This window comes from Mauremys mutica, chromosome 5 (assembly GCF_020497125.1).
Source record: "Mauremys mutica isolate MM-2020 ecotype Southern chromosome 5, ASM2049712v1, whole genome shotgun sequence".
In the NCBI taxonomy this organism is placed as follows: Eukaryota; Metazoa; Chordata; order Testudines; family Geoemydidae; genus Mauremys; species Mauremys mutica.
The window spans coordinates 137,746,247-137,768,843 of record NC_059076.1 but is presented as its reverse complement, the minus strand read 5'-3'; the positions used below and the strand labels follow the sequence as shown (position 1 = coordinate 137,768,843).

At 45.2% G+C, this 22,597-nt stretch overlaps 1 protein-coding gene across 1 annotated transcript in view; it reads left to right on the top strand.

Annotated features, from left to right (window-relative positions):
- ALMS1 (ALMS1 centrosome and basal body associated protein) overlaps window positions 1-15,176 on the top strand; it is a 144,417-nt gene extending 129,241 nt beyond the window's left edge. The window contains exon 21 of the mRNA XM_045019073.1: window positions 14,682-15,176. Coding sequence (XP_044875008.1) covers window positions 14,682-14,726 — 45 coding nt within the window. The 3' untranslated portion in view covers window positions 14,727-15,176. The remainder of the gene's footprint in view (window positions 1-14,681) is intronic.
- The last annotated feature ends 7,421 nt before the right edge of the window (window positions 15,177-22,597 follow it).

Sequence of the window (22,597 nt, the reverse complement as noted above, 5' to 3'; positions counted from 1 at the left end):
GCTGACTGTTCCTGATCACTTTCCTCTCCTCTAAGTGCTTCAGAATTGAGGACCTGCTCCATGGTATTTCCAGGGACTCAGGTGAGACTGACTGGCCTGTAGTTCCCCGGATTCTCCTCCTTCCCTTTTTTAAAGATGAGCACTACATTTGCCTTTTTCCAGTCATCCGGGACCTGCCCCGATCGCCATGAGTTTTCAAAGATAATGGCCAATGGCTCTGCAATCACATCCGCCGACTCCTTTAGCAAGGAGTTGTGCTCGTGGACTTGTGCTCGTCCAGTTTTTCTAAATAGTCCTGAACCACTTTTCTCCACAGAGGGCTGGTCATCTCCTCCCATGCTGTGCTGCCCAGTGCAGCAATCTGGGAGCTGACCTTGTTTGTGAAAACAGAGGCAAAAAAAACATTGATTACATTAGCTTTTTCCACATCCTCTGTCAATAGGTTGCCTCCTTCATTCAGTAAGGGGCCCACACTTTCCTTGACCACCTTCTTGTTGCTATCATACATGAAGAAACCCTTCTTGTTACTCTTAACATCTCTTGCTAGCTGCAACTCCAAGTGTGATTTGGCCTTCCTGATTTCACTCCTGCATGCCTGAGCAATATTTTTATACTCCTCCCTGGCCATTTGTCTAATCTTCCACTTCTTGTAGGCTTCTTTTTTGTGTTAAAGATCAGCAAGGATTTCATTGTTAAGCCAAGTTGGTCACCTGACATATTTACTATTCTTTCTACCCATCGGGATGGTTTGTTCCTGCAACCTCAATGAGGATTCTTTAAAATACAGCCAACTCTCCTGGACTCCTTTCCCCTTTATGTTATTCTCCTAGGGGATCCTGACCATCAGTTCCCTGAGGGAGTCAAAGTCTGCTTTTCTGAAGTCCAGGGTCCATACTCTGCTGCTCTCCTTTCTTCCTTGTGTCAGGATCCTGAACTCGATCATCTCATGGTCACTGCCTCCCAGGTTCCCATCCACTTTTGCTTCCCCTACTAATTCTTCCCTGTTTGCGAGCAGCAGGTCAAGGAGAACTCTGCCCCTAGTTGGTTCCTCCAACATTTGCATCAGGAAATTGTCCCCTACACTTTCCAAAAACTTCCTGGATTGTCTGTGCACTGCTGTATTGCTCTCCCAGCAGATATTAGGGTGATTGAAGTCTCCCATGGGAACCAGGGCCTGCAATCTAGTAACTTCTGTTAGTTGCCAGAAGAAAGCCTCATCCACTTCATTCCCCTGGTCTGGTGGTCTATAGCAGACTCCCACCACAACATCACCCTTGTTGCTCACACTTCTAAACTTAATCCAGAGACTCTCAGGTTTTTCTGTAGTTTCATACCAGAGCTCTGAGGAGTCATACTGTTCTCTTACATACAATGCAACTCCCCCACCTTTTCTGCCCTGCCTGTCCTTCCTGAACAGTTTATATCCATCCATGTTAGTACTCCAGTCATGTGAGTTATCTCACCAAGTCTCTGTTATTCCAGTACAACATGCACCGTTCCCTAGACACATCTATGTTAATGCACCTCCCTTTTACTCTGTGCAGCAATCTTACCATTCCAATACTAGTGATCTTTCTCTTTAGCAGAGATTGCCTGGTGGTTTTATGGAGTGCTCTAGAGACTACTCTGAGTTCATTGTGACACGGTACATGTTGACTACATTGTATTCAGTGGAGACAGGGTGTTTTTCTGGGTCATGGCATCTAGTGATATATAACAAGGTGATTGCAATTATATATAATGTACTGTGACATGATTTAAAAATATATTTATACCACAGAAGTGCTCCATAAATTCTCTTAATAAACATATCTCTGAGACTGACAATTTATCACTTTTATATCAGTGTTCTAGACATTTATATATTTAGTTCTTACATTGTGACTTAATAAAAAATAGAAATTGCTGCTTGTGACCTTCAATTGATGTCACAACACTGAAGTCCCAGACTTTCTTATCAAAACTAGCTCAGCTTCTCACTTCCTTAACACCTCCACCCCCTACCCTATAAATCAGTCTTCAGAGAACACTAGATTCAGGGAATAATCCATCGTATAATAGAGACAAAAGTGGGTGAGGTAATAGCTTTCACTGGACTAACTTCTGTTTGGTGAGAGAGTGGATTATAGATTGTTGTAATAAATGATAAATCCAGGGTCTCTTTTCAGTCCATGATTTTTAGTGTCTACCAAAGTTATGAATTTAACGTCCCAGGCTTGTCTTTTGAAGGTTTTGTACTGGTTTCCTTTGAGGATGAGGACAGAGAGATCAGATATAGAATGATACAGTCTCCCACAGTATTCTTGCCAGCAAGTTAAAGAAGTATGGGCTGGATGAATGGACTATAAGGTGGATAGAAAGCTGGCTAGATCATTGGGCTCAACGGGTAGTGATCAATGGCCCTATGCCTAGTTGGCAGCCGGTATCAAATGGAGTGCCCCAAGGGTCGGTCCTGGGGCTGGTTTTGTTCAATATCTTCATTAATCTGGAGGATGATGTGGATTTCACCCTCAGGAAGTTTGCAGATGACACTAAACTGGAAGGAGTGGCAGATATGCTGGAGGGTAGGGATAGGATACAGAGGGACCTAGACAATTTAGAGGATTGGGACAAAAGAAATCTGATGAGGTTCAACAAGGACAATTGCAGAGTCCTGCACTTAGGACAGAAGAATCCCATGCACTGCTACAGACTAGGGACCGAGTGGCTAGGCAGCAGTTCTGCAGAATAGGACTTAGGGGTTACAGTGGACAAGAAGCTGGATATGAGTCAACAGTGTGCCCTTGTTGCCAAGAAGGCTAACAGCATTTTGTACTGTATAAGTAAGAGCATTGCCAGCAGATCGAGGGACATGATCATTCCCCTCTATTCGACATCGGTGAGGCCTCATCTGGAGTACTGTGTCTAGTTTTGGGCCCCACACTACAAGAAGGATTTGGAAAAATTGGAGAGAGTCCAGCGGAGGGCAACAAAAATGATTAGGGGGCTGGAGCACCTGACTTGTGAGGAAAGTCTGAGGGAACTGGGATTGTTTAGTCTGCAGAAGAGAAGAATGAGGAGGGGATTTGATGGCTGCTTTCAACTACCTGAAAGGTTTCCACAGAGGATGGATCTAGCCTGTTCTCAGTGGTACCAGATGATAGAATGAGGAGTAATGGTCTCAAGTTGCAGTGGGGGAGGTTTATGTTGGATATTAGAAAACCTTTTTCACTAGGAGGGTGGTGAAACACTGGAATGGGTTACCTAGGGTGGTGGTGGAATCTCCTTCCTTAGAGGTTTTTAAGGTCAGGCTTGACAAAGCCCTGGCTGGGATGATTTAGTTGGGGATTGTCCTGCTTTGAGCAGAGGGTTGGACTCAGGGGTGGCTCTAGTAATTTCGCTGCCCCAAGCAGGGGGGCGTGCCGCGGGGGGCGCTCTGGCGGTCGCCGGTCCCGCGGCTCCAGTGGACCTCCTGCAGACGTGCCTGCAAAGGGTCCGCTGCTCCCGCGGCTCTGGTAGAGCATCCACAGGCATGCCTGCGGGAGGTCCACCGGAGCCACGGGACCAGCGGACCCTCTGCAGGCACGCCTGCGGGACATCCACCGGAGCTGCGGACCAGCAGACCCTCCGCAGGCACGCATGCGGGACGTCCACCGGAGCCGCCTGCCGCCCTCCCGGCGACAGGCAGAGCGCCCCCCATGGCATTCCGCCCCAAGCGCGCGCTTGGCGTGCTGGGGTCTAGAGCCGTCCCTGGTTGGACTAGATGACCTCCTGAGGTCCCTTCCAACCCTGATATTCTATGATTGCTTTGTGAAAAGTGTTCACCCACAGGGGATATGGAATTTATCTTATATCATTTTTCTGTGAGAGTTCATTTGAGAATGCAGTGAATGGTTTTACCCATTTAGTTGTTATTGGGGCATTTAGTGCACCTGATGAAGTACATGACATGTTTTGATAGGCATATGTAGGACCCATTGATCTTGAAAGGTGAGTTCTGGAGGGTGTTGAACATCATAGCAGGGGAAGTATGTTTTGCATCTGTTGTTCTAACAGGGTCAGGTGCCACTTTGAGTTGAAGTGTCCCTGGTCTGTGAGGAGCGTCATTCTGATGATGATGTTGGGGAGTTATCTGAAGGCCAGAAGAGTGGGTCCCATTCACTGACCAACACTGTTACAACAACGCTGCATACACTGTATAATAAACAGTGCCTTCGGGGGGAGGGATAGCTCAGTGGTTTGAGCATTGGCCTGCTAAACCCAGGGTTGTGAGTTCAATCCTTGAGGGAGCCACTTAGGGATCTGGGGCAAAAATTGGTCCTGCTAGTGAAGGCAGGGGGCTGGACTCAATGACCTTTCAAGGTCCCTTCCAGTCCTAGGAGATTGGCATATCTCCAATTATTATTATTATATTATACACTAAAATTGCAAACTGGGCTCATGTCTCCATACTTCAGCATGTTCCAAGTTTTGGTGTAATGGCCCATTGCTTGCTGGGGCATCACACTGAAGCAGGAGCTGGCCAGCCACAACAGAGATTGTCTAAAAATAAGGTTATGGTTAAGGTTTGTTTATTTGTTTAAATGTGGTACCATTCTGAATGCCCTCTTAAACAACTTGCATCCATCAGAAAGGTTAAGTTACTGGAATTTGGTACTATCCTTTTTGCTGGGCACCTTCAGAATATTTTACCAGTCTGAAAGGTGCTTCATAAAGAATATTTTGGATATGTTTGATTTTCTGTCTTAGGACAGTAAGTACTGAACCATAATAATGATCCAGTTTTATACGACTACAACAAGGTTCTGTATATAAATCTTATTTTTATTAATGTCTTAAATGTACACCCTGCTGTGGAAGTGGTAAATGGCCTCTTAAGGGCTAAAGTCATCACAGAACAGAATGACACAATTCAAAGAGAGAGGGGTGTGATTTTTATTAATGGTCATATCCACTGCTGGATGTAAAGTACAGTTAACTCTTACAATGTTAATGAACACTTTCTGGCGTTGAGATTGAAGTAATACAGTTAGCAGGAGACATGAGAGAGAGAGAGATGGATGGCGCAAAGCAGGACATTTCAGACCTGCACATGTCCTTGGTTCACAGGAAGGGTGATATACTGTATTTATTGCAATGAATCTTTATTTTCTTCTGTGGCCGCACAGAATAACTGCAGACTGAATTGTTTAGCTGTTGTTGTTAACATACTATTGATGTTGGTTCATAATGTAAAGGGGTTCTTACTGTACGTAAAGAAACTAATTCCATGGAGTTGCTCTAGGGATGGCATAAACCACTAGGATTGCAAAACTTAGGTGATTTTTCATGTTCCACTAATATGAAAGATGGATTAACTACTTTAGTTTTTGTATATATGCATAAGTTATATATCATGTATGTTGTTGTAACCATGTTGGTCCTAGGATATGAGAGAGAAAAGGTAAATGAGGTAATAGCTTTTCTTCTTCAAGAGATGTCCCTGTGGGTGCTCCACTCCAGGTGTTGGTGCATCCCTGCACCTTCGCTGTGAGATTTTGACAGCAGTACTCGTACCGGTCGCGCACATGCAGAGCCTGCCTCACACGCTGAGTGTGCCTTAATAGTACATGTGCCCGACTGGTCTGCTCAGTTCCTTCTCTACCATCCCCGGCCTGAGACGGAGCTCAGCAGACTCATTAGAGAATTTCTTCTGTCCTTTGTTCAACTCTTTTCCCTCGTAGTTTAGCTTACCAGTAATAGTTAGATGCCCTTTTCCCTTTCTCTTCTCTTTAAAACAAAAAACAAAAAAAACCCTCAAACACTTTTTTGTTTCTGTCAGCGCAGCCGCTTCCGACATGCCTGGTTCTCCAGGTTTTAAGTGCTGCTCTAACTGTAATGATGCCATCCCTCTTTCAGATGGCCACTTTAAATGTATTAAATGTTCAGGGGAGTCCCATATCCCCCAAAAATGTGCCCACTGTAGCAAATTGAATTCCAGGCATGCAAAGACAAGGAGCTGCGGTTAAAACTACTCCTGCTGTAAAAATCTCTCAGACCAGCCTCAGACCCGGGCTCTGACTCTGCTGTACACTGCAGCTCCCCTGCTTCAAAGAGACAAAAGAAAACTTCAAAAAAAATCAGTCTCTCTCACCCACAAAGGGTATTCTCAGGGACAAGACTTTGTCGGGTACTGCTTCCCTTCCGGTGCTCCCCTGGCTGAGTACCTTTGATGCACTGGGCTCCTCCGGGTGCAGTGGTCGCGCTAACCTCCAGTGTCAAGGCTTCAGGCTTTCAGTTGCTTGCCTCTCATCTAGCACCGTTCGGCACTGCAGTGGAAGTGGTGCGGATGCATACTAGCCTGCCTGACCCCCTGCAGGCTCCTCTCACTCTCCCAGCACGGTCAGCCTTTGAGCTAGCCGACAGTGACAGAACGCTCAGGACACTGGTGCGGAGGAATCCCTTCTCACAACAAATTCCTCTTGCGCAGCCCTCCCCTCACAGAGGCACTGCAGCACCGCAATTCGCACAGTCAAGGATCTGCTGATGTCACGTATCTTACGGTCTCCCCTTCTTAACACGTACTTCTCTCCAGACACTCAGGCAAGATCCACACAGCTTTCCTCCAGTGATGAGGAATCTGGGCTGCAGGGAGAATTTTTACCTTATTAGATCCCCCGTCCACAGACTCCAATCAAGAGAGATCATAGGAAAGCTACCTTGTCCTACTCCGAGGGTCCTGCCCCATGGTGCGTGAACTCCTGGATGGCACCACCCATGCGCTTCCCACCACAGTGGCAATATTGGGCTCCATGGGCTCCTTATACTTGGGACCACACTTGTTGTTATACCACTGCAGTGAGGCATGAGACCTGCTCGGTACCACCAGCTGACGACCCTGCCACTGACTCTAGACCCCAGGCAGCCCTTTCACAACCGCAAGAGCAAGCACGGCCTGCCTCTAACCCGGTGGAACCAGTTATTCCGCCTGATGAAGCATTGCTTCCACCTCCCCTGACATCTTCGGACGACTTCTCAAAATTTCAAGACCTCTTTAAAAGAGTTGCCAGTGAGTTACAAATTAACCTAGAGGAAGTTCCTGAACAGCAGCATGAGCTAACCGACATCCTGCAGCCCTCTTCTTCTTCTAGAATTGCATTACCCATCAACGCAGCCCTTTTAGACCCTGCCAAGGCCATTTGGCAAACCCCGGCTGCAAGCTTGCCTACCTGTAACCAAGCAGACCGGAAGTACTTTATTCCTTCCAAGGGCTTGGAATTCCTTTTTAATCACCCAGTGCCAAACTCGCTGATAGTAGACGCAGTTAACCAAAAGAACAAACACCAGTTTCCCCGCTCTACCCCTTCTGACAAGAACAGTAAGCGATTAGATCTGCTCAGAGGTAAGGTATACGCTTCAGCCATGTTGCAATTTTGCATTGCTAATTATACAGCTGTTCTTGCAAAATACGACCACAAAAATTACAATAAATTCATGGACTTCATTGATCACATTCCAGAAGAAAAGAAACAACAATTTACAGCCATAGTTTCTGAGGGACAAATCATCTTCCGTGCTGCTCTTCAAGCTGCCCTTGAAGTGGCCAATACATCATAGAATATCAGGGTTGGAAGGGGCCTCAGGAGGTCATCTAATCCAACCCCCTGCTCAAAGCAGGGCCAATTCCCAGACAGATTTTTGCCCCAGATCCCTAAATGGCCCCCTTAAGGATTGAATTCACAGCCCTGGGTTTAGCAGGCCAATGCTCAAACCACTGAGCTATCCCTCCCCACTGTGGCACGGTCCACTGCAACAGCAGTTGTGATGCGCCAAGGGTCACGACTCTCGTCCTCTTCCTTTCCCCAGGAGGTCCAGAGTACCACTGAGGATCTCCCCTTCGACAGTGACAAACTATTCGCCTCCACTGCGAATGACATACTCCACTCCATGAAGGACTCCAGGATAATTCTCCGGTCTCTAGGAATTCAAACCCCTATGACCAGAAGGCGACAATATAGATACTAGCCTTACCAGCTACCACGCTCCCCCACATACACCCAGCAATTCCATAGATCTCACGAGCAACAACAGCAACGCCAGAGGCCCAGATACCAAGGCCGCCATCCCAACTCCTTGGCAGCGTCTCAACCCCCTCTGACCAATAAGCAAATTTGAAGTCTTGGTTGATAGTATAGAAAACAATATTCCCACTTCAGCGCTTACACCATCTGCCCCTATTTTTGGTCACTGCCTATGCCCATTCTCTCATCAATGGCGAAATATTACCACCGAGAAGTGGGCTTTAGAGCTTGTCACAGTTGGCTATTCTGTCCCTTTCCTCTCCCCACTCCCACCCACCCACCCTCCTTGTACCTCTTCAGGAACCCCTCTCACGAGCAACTGCTCCTCCAAGAAGTACAACATCTCCTCCAACTGCGGTCAGTGTAAATCGTGCCCAAACAACATAGAGGGAAAGGTTTCTATTCCCATTACTTCTTAACAGAAAAGAAAACCGGGGGATGGCGACCAATCCTTGACCTCATGCGGCTAAACAAATTTATCAAAAAGCAAAAGTTCAAAATGGTTACCCTCACCACCATAATCCTAGCGCTGGAACAGGGCGATTGGTTTTCAGCCCTCAACCTACAGGCCTCCTATTTTCATGTGACGTGTTAGGATAATGACAGAAAACATTGCATGCATGTTGTATGTCAACAGGCAGGGAGGGACTTGATCTCACTTGCCTTGCACAGAAGCCATGAAGCTCTGGAATTGGTGCCTCATGAACAACATCTAGATATCAGCAGCCTGTCTTCCCGGGGCCCTGAATACCACCGCAGATGAACTAAGCAGACATTTTCCCTGGGATCATGAATGGGAGATAAACGACATGATCATATGCAATATATTCCGTCTTTGGGGCTATCCAATCCTGGACCTCTTCGCGACTGTGAAGAACAGGAAATGTCCCGAATTTTGCTCCAGACCAGGATTAGGCAAACATTCATTAGGAGATGTGTTCCTGATCTCATGAGCTCAACACTTAATGTATGCTTTTCCCCCAATACCGGTTCTCCACAGAGTTCTGACAAAGATATGAACAGATTGTGCCACAGTAATTTTGATTGCCTCGTCCTGGTCCAACCATGGTATCTGTTCCTCACCAGAATGTCAATTTGTCCACCAATTTCATTGCCTCTCACTCTGAACCTCCTATTGCAGCAACACATCCGATTTCTTCACCCCAACCTATCCATAGTTCTCACAAAGTGAACTAGCATGTTCTGAACAGGTTCAAAGAGTACTCTTACATAGAAGAACTCAGTTTACTCACACCACATATCTCCAAAAGTGGAAACAGTTCATACATTGGTGCTCAAACAACCAAATTCTTCCCACTTCCGCACCTCTTCCGCCATACTTGATTATCTACTACACCTGAATCAATCCGGCTTTTCTTTCAGCTCCATCAAAGTCCACTTAGCTGCTATTACAACCTTTCACATCAAGATCAATTGTACGTCTGTTTTTGCTCATCCAATCACCAAGCGCTTTCTTAAAGGGCTCCAATCCCTATACCCAGACATTAAACCACCTACCCCTCCGTGGGACCTTCACTTAGTGTTAACCTGTTTAATGCAACAACTTTTCGAGCCCCTAGTCACTTGCTCCCTCTTACAACTCTCTATGGGTATGTCTACACTATTAAATTAGGCTGATTTTATGGAAGTCGATTTTTTAGAATTCAATTTTGTACAGTCTATTGCATATGTCCACACTAAACGCATTAAGTCGGTGGAGTGCGTCCTCACTACCGCGGCTAGCATCGACTTACAGAGCGGTGCATTGTGGGTAGCTATCCCACAGTTCCCACTGTCTCCACTGCCCATTGGAATTCTGGGTTAAGCTCCTAATGCCTGATGGGGTAAAAACTTTGCCGTGGGTGGTTTTGGGTGCATATCGTCAGGCCCCTCCTCCCCTTCCATGAAAGCAATGGCAGACAATCATTTCACAATTTTTTTCCAGGGTCCCGTCTGCCGGACCTGCTCAGCCTGCTGCCTGCCTGGATGATCGGAACCCCAGGCAGGCAGCGGGCTGAGTGGGGCCGACGGATGGAGCCCCAGACTGGCAGCGGGCTGCGCGGCTCCGTCTGCCAGCTCCTGCCAGCCGGGGGTCCCGCTCAGCTAGCAGACCTCAGTGAGGTCAATCAGGGGTGCCTGGACAGATATGGCTATCCTTCTCTTAGAGCACTGAATGGGAGTGACTCCAGGTCATTCTCTTCTTTAAATTTCGTCTCATGGAGATTCAGTCCTGCCTGGAATATCATGTGAGCAGGAGGCTTCTGCCTCAGGCTGCTCTCCCAGCCGGCATTACTGCGCGGTCGCACCTACCCCAGCCTTCTCCTTGCTCCCATGGCTCATGAAACCTGGGCAGTAGTAAGGAGCAGTTCAACTTGTGGAATGACAAATCCAGAACAAAGGATTGCACTCTATGGGCCACGTTAAGATTATTTCAGAATCTTAGATAGCATTTAGTCACTATAAAAGGCTTCATGAAATTTTTTCCCCGCCCCTAACAAAAATGTTAATTTATCAGAGCAGCTGAAAGGGTAAGGAACCCGGGACTATAACTTAAAGAGAGCTTCCATATTATTTAACTCATAATTGGCTAGGACTCTTCAGCTTGGAAAAGAGAAGACTAAGGGGGGACATGATAGAGGTATATAAAATCATGAGTGATGTTGAGAAAGTGGATAAGGAAAAGTTATTTACTTATTCCCATAATACAAGAACTAGGGGTCACCAAATGAAATTAATAGGCAGCAGGTTTAAAACAAATAAAAGGAAGTTCTTCTTCACACAGCGCACAGTCAACTTGTGGAACTCCTTACCTGAGGAGGTTGTGAAGGCTAGGACTATAACAATGTTTAAAAAGGGACTGGATAAATTCATGGTGGCTAAGTCCATAAATGGCTATTAGCCAGGATGGGTAAGAATGGTGTCCCTAGCCTCTGTTCGTCAGAGGATGGAGATGGATGGCAGGAGAGAGATCACTTGATCATTGCCTGTTAGGTTCACTCCCTCTGGGGCACCTGGCATTGGCCACTGTCGGTAGACAGATACTGGGCTAGATGGACCTTTGGTCTGACCTGGTATGGCCTTTCTTATGTTCTTAATTTGCAGTAAAATTTCATAGGGCGGTCTGTTCTAAGACTAAAAATGCAGGAGGGGAGTCAGAAAAAGGAACAGTGACCTGTTTCCGCCAGTTTCGAACCGGGGATGTTTTGCATTTTAGGTGAACATGATAACTGCTACACTACTGGGCTTCTCTTTTTTTGCCACAGACTTTGCCGAATGCACAGGAATGTTTTCTCTAGCTACAGAAGCTACCTAATGCAATGTCTATATCTATGGCCTTCCTGCTCACAAAGCAGTCATGCCCCCGCCCAAGGCTGACACAGCGTGGAGTGCATGTAACACAGCAACCTGGCTCAGGCAGGATTGCTAGCGAGGCATGAAACTTTTGCCGTTAAGCAAACACAGCAGTTCTTTCCTGACCTCTGCCACTGAATGCCACCAGGCATTTTGCTGTGCCCTATCAGTGCGGGAGGACTGCATGAGCTCAGAAAACATGTCATCGCGAGTGTGTTTTTTTCCGCCTTCTAATCTGTGATAACCTCAGGGATGGAGATGATAGGGGGAGCGTAGCAACATTCTAGGGGGACTGCATGGTCACCTGTGCTGCTGAGTGCTGCTGAGTTCGCCACACTGGCCAGACAGGAAATGAAATTCAAAAGTTTCTGGGGCTTTTCCTGTGTACCAGGCTAGTGCATCTGAGTTCAAAGTGCTGTCCAGAGCGGTCACAATGGAGCACTCTGGGATAGCTCCTGGAGGCCAATACCGTCGAATTACATCCACACTACCCCAAATTCGATCTAGCGATGTCGATTTCAGCGCTAATCCCCTCATCAGGGAGGAGTACAGAAATCGATTTTAAGAGCCCTTTAAGTCAACAAAAATGGTTCTTCGAGTGCTTGCTCATATCGATTCCAATTAGGTGTGCACGTGCCGCATGCACGTTCGTCGGAAGATTTTTACCCTAGCACTACCCACCCTCCTCCCCTCTACTTCGGAGTTGGAGTAGCCTCCATTGTAGAGAAGGAACTGAGGAGACCAGTCGGGCACGTGTACTATTAAGGCACAGTCAGTGTGTGGGACAGGCTCTGCGCGTGCTGTCAAAATCTCCGAGCGAAGGCGCAGGGATACACCAACACCTGGAGTGGAGCACTCACAAGGACACTCATCTCGAAGAACGTCAGTTACTGCTCAGGTGAGTAACCTCCTCTTACTGGACAAATATTCTGGGACCTTCCCAGCTACTACAACACTTCAGACACTGATGGAAGATATTGAATTTTGCCATTTAAAATGGAAACTTCCCCTATGAAGAAGGAAGTCAGACTGTGTAGCCTGTGGCTGAGCAGGAATTTCCCTGCATTGCAGTTCTGAGCTGCTGTAGACTCTGTCAGAGCTGGGTTGTGGGTGCAATAACTGAGAGCAGGGAACCTATCTGCTGTGTTCTCAATTATGACTCCCTTCTTGGCCCAGAAAGCCTGGAGGAGGAAGCTGTCTGATTTGAATGCAGACGGAACACGTGCCAGACCTGCTAGGTCAGTAGGTTGGAACAAGGAGCACTGAGTATGTGGCGGGAGACTGGAACTGGAGGCTGGCACAGGGAGAAAGGAGAAAATAGGAGGTTGGCTAGGTCAGACTGAGAGTGGCTGGGCAAGGAGACTGGAACTGGGGGAGAATTCCAGGTTGATTAACTCTAATTGGACCCTCTTGTGTGTATGCATTATGATACAGTCTTTAATTACATGATCACTTACTGTTTTTTTCCACGGGCCCCCTGTCTCATTCAGGACACAGGATGGATGTTGCTCTGCTGATGAATCAAAGTTGGGTAGCATAGGAAAAAAATCCCACAAGTGTTGGACAAATTAATTTAATTACATATTTTCCCTTTTAAAGATCTGAGCGTCCATGCATGCATTAAAAATCAGAAACAATGAGCCAGTTTTTGAGATTAGATGTCACTTTAAGGGTGGGGCGGGGAGGGAGGGAGGCTGTAGGTAAGATATTGGCCACTAGGTGTCATTACACCAACTGGAAAGAATGTTGTTTCCAGAGGCATATAGGCATCTAATAAACTTCTCAGAGCTGTGATTCCCACTTGCTGCTTTAGTGAATCTGTTCATCTGATTTTTGACCTTGTTGCCTCCCCACCAGTGACTTTTAAACATTTTTTAAAAAATGTTTAAGGGAGAGGTCATTAAAGTTCATAGAATCATAGAATCTCAGGGTTGGAAGGGACCTCAGGAGGTCATCTAGTCCAACCCCCGGCTCAAAGCAGGACCAAACCCAACTAAATCATCCCAGCCAGGGCTTTGTCAAGCCTGACCTTAAAAACCTCTAAGGAAGGAGATTCCACTACCTCCCTAGGTAACCCATTCCAGTTCTTCACCACCCTACTAGTGAAAAAGTTTTTCCTAATATCCAGCCTAAACCTCCCCCTCTGCAACTTGAGACCATTACTCCTTGTTCTGTCGTCTTCTACCACTGAGAACAGTCTAGATCCATCCTCTTTGGAACCCCCTTTCAGGTAGCTGAAAGCAGCTATCAAATCCCCCCTCATTCTTCTCTTCTGCAGGCTAAACAATCCCAGTTCCCTCAGCCTCTCCTCATAAGTCATGTGCTCCAGCCCCCTAATCATTTTTGTTGCCCTCCGCTGGACTCTCTCCAATTTATCCACATCCTTCTTGTAGTGTGGGGCCCAAAACTGGACACAGTACTCCAAATGAGGCCTCACCAGTGCTGAGTAGAGGGGAATGATCACATCCCTCGATCTGCTGGAAATGCCCCTACTTATACAACCCAAAATGCCATTAGCCTTCTTGGCAACAAGGGCACACTGTTGACTCATATTCAGCTTTTCGTCCACCGTAACCCCTAGGTCCTTTTCTGCAGAACTGCTGCCCAGCCATTCGGTCCCTAGTCTGTAGCAGTGCATGGGATTCTTCCGTCCTAAGTGCAGGACTCTGCACTTGTCCTTGTTGAACCTCATCATATTTCTTTTGGCCCAATCCACTAATGTGTCTAGGTCCCTCTGTATCCTATCCCTACCCTCTTATCATTCGTGTTTGGGACCAGAGTTCAGTTCAGTCTGGGGCAACATTTTGAGTCCATGGTAGTCAGAGACCATTGGATAGATAGACTTTTAACTCTGCCAGCTTTCTACAAAACTGCCAATTAGAAAACAGCAAGGCATAACCACTGGCAACTAAAACAGTGGAGTAACAGCTGTTGCTTTCATCACACAGTAAGTCCATTATATCAGTCAAAACAGGTTTGTGAGTTCATAATTGAAATATCAACCATTATTTGGAAAATGATAGTTTATTTTTCCATTTGCTTGTGTAATAACAACAGGAACTTGTCCCTCTCTGGTTCTCTGCTTGTGCCATTCCACCAGCAGGAAGTGTGTCATTCTTGTCTGCTTATACCTCTAAGGGGGAAAGCACAGCTGGTGTAAGATATATGTTAAGGGATTTATCAGTATTTACTTATTGGTGACAGTGTTTTGAACAGTTAAATGCTAGGTAGTAGCATTGTTAGAGAAATAATACTAATTAATCTGTCATTTATCTTCATATTTCCCCACAGAAAATCACCAATCACATCTTAGGGAGAAAAGTACCTTGGAACTGATCGGAAAAACAGTCTTCTGTTTCAATAAGGTGTATTGCGTGTAGTGAGTTTCCAGCATCTTTCCTATGTACATTAATTTATGATGTGAGAATAGAATACACAGTAAATATTCCAATGTGCAGAGTATGTTTGGTGTAATTCAATAATGTCGTATTCCCTTCACATATTGAAAGTTTGGATGTATTTATAATTAAGGATCAATGATTTTATGTGGATGGTAGATTTTTACATTTTTTTAAAATAAATGACTGGTTTCAGTAGCATTGTTATGCCTTTCCCAGATTAATTTAGTTTTGTAGTATTTATAAATACTTAAGAATCCATGATCTCATGTGGACAACAGATTTTAAATATTTATTTTTAATAACTATTTTAACAATGATTTTTTAAATTTTTATTTCATAGTTCATTGTTTGTAATTATTTTGTACTGCTGAAAAAATTAAATAGCTTCCGATTGATTTGCAGTAACTGTCACTTTACCGTAGTCATTTTTCTACAGTTTTGCACAAAAGTGAGTTAATTAAACAGCCATGAAAGGTTTCCATTGGATAGGATAAGCCTGCAGATTGTAACTGATACCATCTTTAAGGTGGGACAATTTTAGCACTCTATGGAGTGGATTAGATTTGTGCCTTCCATTAATAATGACTGTACCATTGTACAATCCTGTTGTAATCACCAGTAGAGGCCGATGGAAAATGTATTTTTCCATTTTGTTGGGAATTCACCGTTTCCATTCCCAAAGTGTTCTCCCATTCCCAAACTATATCCATAGAGAGTAATAGTTTTACATTTTTTGGCACTCAAACCCTGAAGGCCTAAAATGCCTCAACTCAAAAAAGTCAAGGTTCCAGTTACAAATAAATGCTAACCAGTGTCGTCAGTGTGGTGCTCTGCTCTGTTGATAAAAGTCAGCTGTCTGCGTGTGTGCTGTCCCAGCTCTGCGCAGATAGCTGGCACAGCAGATTTTGAGTGAACCACCCAATGACCACAAACTCTGATAAGGTATGACGGCACCTGGCCAGGTTTATTGCCAAATGAAACACAGTCTTTAGCTCCCCGGATCAGATATCTGCAGTTTTGCTAGTACATATGTGCTCCCTGACAATGGACCGGCTCAGTCAGTGGCGGGATTTACCACTGCCCTCTAGTCCAGACAAAGATCTCCACTCAGGGATGCATTCTTATACACAGGTACAAACAAGTTACACATCACTCCTGACACATTGAGTACAACCCCTCTACGTGTTAGGGTGCTACCTCTCTCCTGGTACATGTTGGTTCGAACAAACAAGTCTATCCATCATATTATCCTTTTGACCGTGTCTTTAGGATGGGTCAGCCTGTTCCTTATCTCTTTGGAATGTGTTTGTACCAGAATGTTCTGATGCCATCCTGGCACGTATTCATCCTACTACTACTTGATACCTTTTAGCAGCCTTCTTCTTGCCAACTTCTGTGAGCAGGGCCTGCTTCTGGCTCACAGCTTAACTTTGCTTTATGTTAGCAAAGTCTTGACCATTACTTTAGCTCAGGCCTTAGGCCTCTGATACAAGGGTTTATGTTTCAGGACCTCATCTTACCACATTCAGCATGAAAAAAATCCCTGTCCCCACCCCCCAACAATGTTGAATTTTCATTAACGAGTACAAATTATACACATCAGTTGTGGAGATGATTTCTTAGACTCATGCCCTTTGAAGAGAATGCCCTGCCCTCCCATCCACTAGGGAGTCTATCTTGAGATGATCAGCAAGTCCATTCTCAAGTGTCATAAGAGCAGGTAAGGCAGCAAACTGTCCCCATGGTACATTGGACTTGTGTTACAGGAAGATGATAAAGAATCATAGAATCATAGAATCTCAGGGTTGGAAGGGACCTCAGGAGGTCATCTAGTCCAACCCCCTGCTCAAAGCAGGACCAAACCCAACTAATTTTAATTTTAAGTGTAATCTGGTAAGTGTTCAGTGGACAGAAAATTGTTGATACAAATTTTTCAACCCAGTTCTGGTTGAACTGATCTTTCTTTCTGTCTCTAATCCACCTTCCGTTAGCTAGATGCCCTCTCCAGGATGTTTGGTTATACACATAACTGATGTCCCAGTGATAGAAGACAAATTGTAAAGGCTGTGGTTCTCAATTTACACTTGATACCCAGAGTAGGCTTTTGTTGCTTACCATAGAGGAGGCTGTATGAATGCATAAACAGGAAAGGCATCTGAGTAAAACAAGTACATGCAAACTGAGAGTTGTTATAATTGCAGTATTTCCTGCTTCACTATAGTTAAGGCAGAGATATTATTTATTAATTACAAAGAATTCTCTTGGGTATAAAACTTTATTGTATATTTCTGTATTCATTTCATCTAGAAGGGTGAAATATAAAAGGGGCCTTAACTTCTTGTGATCATTAAAAAATTCACAGCGCTTTTCATAAAAGTTAGAGATGAAAGCTCCAGTGTCCTGACTAATTACAGTCTGCCCAGCTAAATTCCCCCTGAAGCTTCCATTGCATATGATGGACCAGATCCTCAGCTGATGTAAATTGGTGTAGTTTCAGTGAAGTCAGTGGAGCTACACTGAATTACCCCACGTGAGGATCCAGTTCAATATTTTTCACCTCTGCTAAACTAGTGGTATCGTGCTATTAAGCAGCTGTCATGTTCTACCCCAGAGTCAAGAGAAAATGGGACAGAGTGACATCATCTCCTTTTATGTAGTTTAGAAAGGGCTTTTATTATTACTTGTTTGTCACAGTAGCATCCAAAGTGTGGTAAACACTGTAATAGTGTATAGGAAGACACAATCCCCGGCTGAAGAGTTTACAGTCTAAAAAAAGTAGACAAAGGGTGGGGAATGTGAAATAGCATGCAAGGATGGAGGGTCAGGGTGGTTTCAGTCTTCGGCAGCAATTCTGCGGCTGGTCCTTCGCTCCGAGAGGGAGTGAGGGACCCGCCGCTGAAGAGCCTCTCCGTTGGCTGCCCCAAGCACCTGCTTGCTGGGCTGGTGCCTGGAGCTGGCCCTGGCGACTAGCAATCTTTTTAGGTCCTTCCCCTTTTAAAAAACTATGTTAATGGACTATCCCTCACTGCCCATCTGACTAATCATTGTTACTTGGGATCCTCTGGGATGAAAGTTGCTGTTAATGACTTTCCAAGTGTCCATTTGGAGTCATGTAACCACCTCCAAATGCTGCAGAAGAGTCTACAAGTGCTTGCTAAAGCTTTTGCCTTATTTATTGGACCCATTCCTGTGGTACGCATGTCGGTGACCTTTTCCCCCAGGAAAAGGAATATAGCTGTATGGAATCTGCTTGGTTTTGTGTTATCTCGCCATAGATGCTAATTAAAAAGTCAGTTAGCTTCATTGTTCGAGTTTTTTTTTAAGTTTTCAGCTGATGAAAAGCACATGTCCACAGTGACCTTTAATGGCCTGTTAATGCCCAATGGTAAGCTTTGGGAACCTTCCTATTTTCAGTTAGTTCTGCTTGGTTTGATTACATTTAGATTTCTACATTATACCTGTCTAGCTGCCCAGGAAACTACGAGAGTCAAACATCAATCAAATGTATTGCAAGTCAGAAGGGCATTAGAGGCTGTCCATTAAACTGTTTGAGGCTTTCCTAGGTGCTACCACAATAGAAATAATAAACAATGAGCAGGTAGTTACACGTTGCACCATCTGTAAAGAAATGGATGACTTAGACATGATCGCTTTCTGAAAGAGACACTCACAGTCTGGTTCTTAAATGCTCTGGGCTGTCACTGCCACTTGGACTTCCAGAAGCTGCTGGAGCTGCAGGTTTGAAGCCTTAGCAACAAACAGCCATAACCCCTCAATTGGTGATCTAATCTGGTAAAAACAATCCTGCTGGTGGAAATGTTCAAGGAGTCTACAATACAGTTTGTGTTGCATCTGGAATTTATACTTGGTCCTTTTACAGCATCATTCATCAAGGAACTTGAGCAGCTTAACCATTGTTTAATATTTACAATACTCCAGGGAGAAAAAGGAATATTATCTCTATCTTCCAGATGAAAAAAGGAGGCATGGAGAGAGTAAAGGCATGCTTTACACAGGTTCTGAGAACCTACAACTTCACCTGAAGTCAACATAAACTGCAAGTTCTCAGCACCTATGGAAATTGGGTCCAAGTGATTTGTAAGTCACACAGCAAGTGTGTAGTTAGAACATAGTTTCCTGTCTCCCCAATCCTGTGGCCATCCACCTCTCTTCTTGCTTCCTCCTGGAGAGCAGTGGTGGATTCAACACATATTTCACTGTTCTGTTCCATATTGTCACAAATAAGGTGGAACGCATGCTTGCTACAGAGAATCTGAGGTTCATAGTTTTTTACAATAGTCTTGTTCCAATTTTGTAACCACATACGGGGGAGTGGAACCCACAACTCCCAGCACCAAAAACACGTGTTTTTCCAGAGAATTTGTTTTAATTATCAGTCCTTGTGTGAGATCCATGTTCCCCTTTTTTCTATCTTGTTTGATTTACGTGGTAAATTATTACTCTTATTTTAAAGGTCTGTACAGCACCCTGATGGGAAAGGCAGGCACTCTAGTAGATAAAATAATTACTCAGTGAGGTAGAGGAGCAACTCCTTTGGTTTGAGCTGTAGGGGGAATTTATGATCAAGAGTCGGGCCCAAACTGCAAAGTTCAGAGCCAGCCTTTCCAAACACTCCGATCTGTTTGAATTCAGGATTTTATTGGGTCCACCTCTCTTATGAACCTTCTTTCTGCTGTTTGTACTTTCTTCTTTGCTGCCTCCTACGCGTGGAACTCCCTTCCTCCTCCCAATCCACCTGGCCTCTCTTCTCTCAGATCCTTGGAGCAGAGATAATGTCTCCCCCTTGCTTTGTACAGAACTGAGTACACTGAACAATCAATGAATAATAATGGACTGTCTTGTCTCTAGCTAAGGGGGAAAATGCTGAAGGGCCAGGAAACCCAATGAGTCCCACTGTGCAGTGTCCTTCAGATCATTTCCTCAGGGAAATTGTAATTGCCTATGAAAACAGCAGGGGGACACGATTTTCCTAACTCCCTGCCATGCTGCATTATGAGAGGAATTCCCACAGATCTCTGAACGTTTACGGAGGGCAGAGGCATTTGTGTGGAGGCCCAGAGACTGTGCACTGTTTCTCTGGTCTCTTATTTTATCTGAGATGCTTCGCTGTCTGCTTTTTTGGGAAAATCATGAACAGGGTGGAGAAAGTGAATAAGGAAATGTTATTTACCCCTTCCCATAACACAAGAACCAGGGGCCACCCAATGAAATTAATAGGCAGCAGGTTTAAAATAAATGAAAGGAAGTACTTCACAGAATGCAGAGTCAACCAGCGGGTTCCAAAAAGAATTAGATAAGTTCCTGGAGGATAGATCCGTCAATGGCTATTAGCCCAGATGGTCAGGAATGCAATCCCGTGCTCTGGGTGTCCCAAGCCTCTGACTGCTAGAAGCTGGGACTGGACGACAGGGGATGGATCACTTGATAATTGCTCTGTTCTGTTCATTCCTTCTGAAGCATTTGGCACTGGCCACTGTCTGAAGACAGGATACTGGGCTAGATAGACCATTGATCTGACCCAGTATGGCCGTTCTTATGTTTTGCCACAAGTGCTACTACCAATGTGCAGAGAGGGAATATATGTAAACATCACGGAGACCTTGGGTATCATGGTCATCTATCTCAACTTGCTGAGCAGCAGCTCTGTCTTGTGATTTTGAGTCCTGTCACCAGAGTCTGAGAGAAGCCTCGAGTTTTACTATTATCACTTAGTGTATATTTGCTACCATATGCATTGCTGAGGGGATAGTATGGGAACTGGCACCTTGCCTTAGATACCTAGCAAATTTGAATTGGGTTTGCTGTCTTATCCCCCTTTGGAGGATAAAACATGTATAAGGCTGGAATAGAGGTGATAGGAAACTGCATGTGGTGCGTGGGGGGGAAATGATTGTTTGAGGGTGGGAACCAGGTTTCGAGGAAGCCACTTATGCTTGGAAGGGTGCCCTTTTCCTGTACCAAACAGCTTTCTTTTCCTTCGTTTCCTCCATGCAGTCTTTGAAGGCTGATCTTCTAGTTACCACCACTGCTAGAAACACCATCACATGGGGGCTCTTATGTCTCTGGTGTCAAATTCTGAGGTGCTTACTCAACTTTTGAAAGGCCTTTCTAAGGAAAAACCCTTTTGAAGTCAGTGACAGTTTTGCCTGAGGAAAGGATTAGTAAAAACTGAGTAAGGAAGGACTTTAGGATTTGGCACCTGGTCTATACTCCTTTGAGCTAGATTATCCCTTTAGAGTAGTATATATTGGGAGTAACACCACTGAAGCCAGTGGAGTCACACCAACGTAAGAATGGTATGAGTGAGAAGAGAATCAGGGTCTCTGAATCTGAATTAGACTGTAAGGTCCTTGGGACAGGGCCTGTCTCCTCTCCAGTGTTGAGCGTGATATCCTCACTCCAGGGTAATGCTATTATATTCTGTGGAGTTCATCTAGGAGTTTTAAAGTTGTTGGTAGGAGTCAGTCTCTTATGATGAATGGGCAATCTTAGGAGGGAATCTTTTGGGGGTGTTTTTGTTTTAAAGCCGTCTCACTAAATGATTTATTGAGAACTGTCAAAGAGGAAGGGGAGTGGTGCCTCCTGCATCTCAGATTCTAGGAAAACCCTAGAATTTCTAACCTTCCCAGATCCCAGGCCCTTTTAACCACTACTCCCTTTTTTCCAATGGATAATTGTCTTGCAGCCTGCTTTCCTACAGGTGTGTTCCACGTAACACACCCTGTCAGCTACAATGCTACATATATGCTCTTTAAAGAGCTGTGCCTGGTGGGCATAGAACAAAAGATTGGTGGATTAAATACTGGCCCTATTGAAGTCAACAGTAAAACTCCTATTGACTTCACTGGAGCCAGTATCTAACCCAGTACACCTCTACCCCGATATATTATATCGATATAATGTGACCCGATATAACACTAATTTGGATATAATGCGGTAAAGCAGCGCTCCAGGGGGGCGGGGCTGCGCACTCCCGCGGACAAAGCAGGTTTGATATAACGCGGTTTCACCTATAACACGGTAAGATTTTCTGACTCCCGAGGACAGCGTTATATCGGGGTAGAGGTGTATATGCAAATCATTTTAGCGCCTTTCAACATTACCAGCTTTAAGAGGCGCTAAGGAGTCCAGAATAACACAACTGACCCTATTAAAAATAACCATGGTTTACATGTGGTTGTGGCCATACCATGTTGTAACCCTAGTCTACAATGCAATTAAACACCTGCAGCTGGCCTGTGCCAGTTGACTTAAGTTCATGGGGCTGTAAAATTGCAGTGTGGATATTCGGGCATGGGTTTGAGCCTGGGCTGTGAGAACTTTCCCATCATGGAGTCCTAGAACTCAGACTTCAGCCTGAGCGTGAACATCTACATTGCAATGTTACAGTCCCACAGCCTGCGCCAGCTGACATGGGCCAAGCCAGGGGTGTTCAGTTGCAGTGTAGACATACCCTGAGAGACTTGGGCTCAGCTTGGCCTCTACCTAGTTGACTGCCTCCCCAGTGTTGGGTTTTGAGGCTAGGGATGAGGTAATCACCTGGACACCACCTGAGTCTTAGGAATTTAGGCTTCCAATAGGAGGGAAACTGTTCAGTCAGATGAGACACACCTGCAGGAGGTCCAGGGTCTAAGAAGCCCTGGAAAGAGGTTCTCCACACCAGCTAGTTGGAAAGTGCTGGCTGGAACTACTATAATGAAGGGTGGAAGAGGACCGGGACAGAGGCAGCAGGCCCTGGATTTCGGGGAAGAAACTGTGGGGTCCAGTAAGGAGCTGAATGAACTG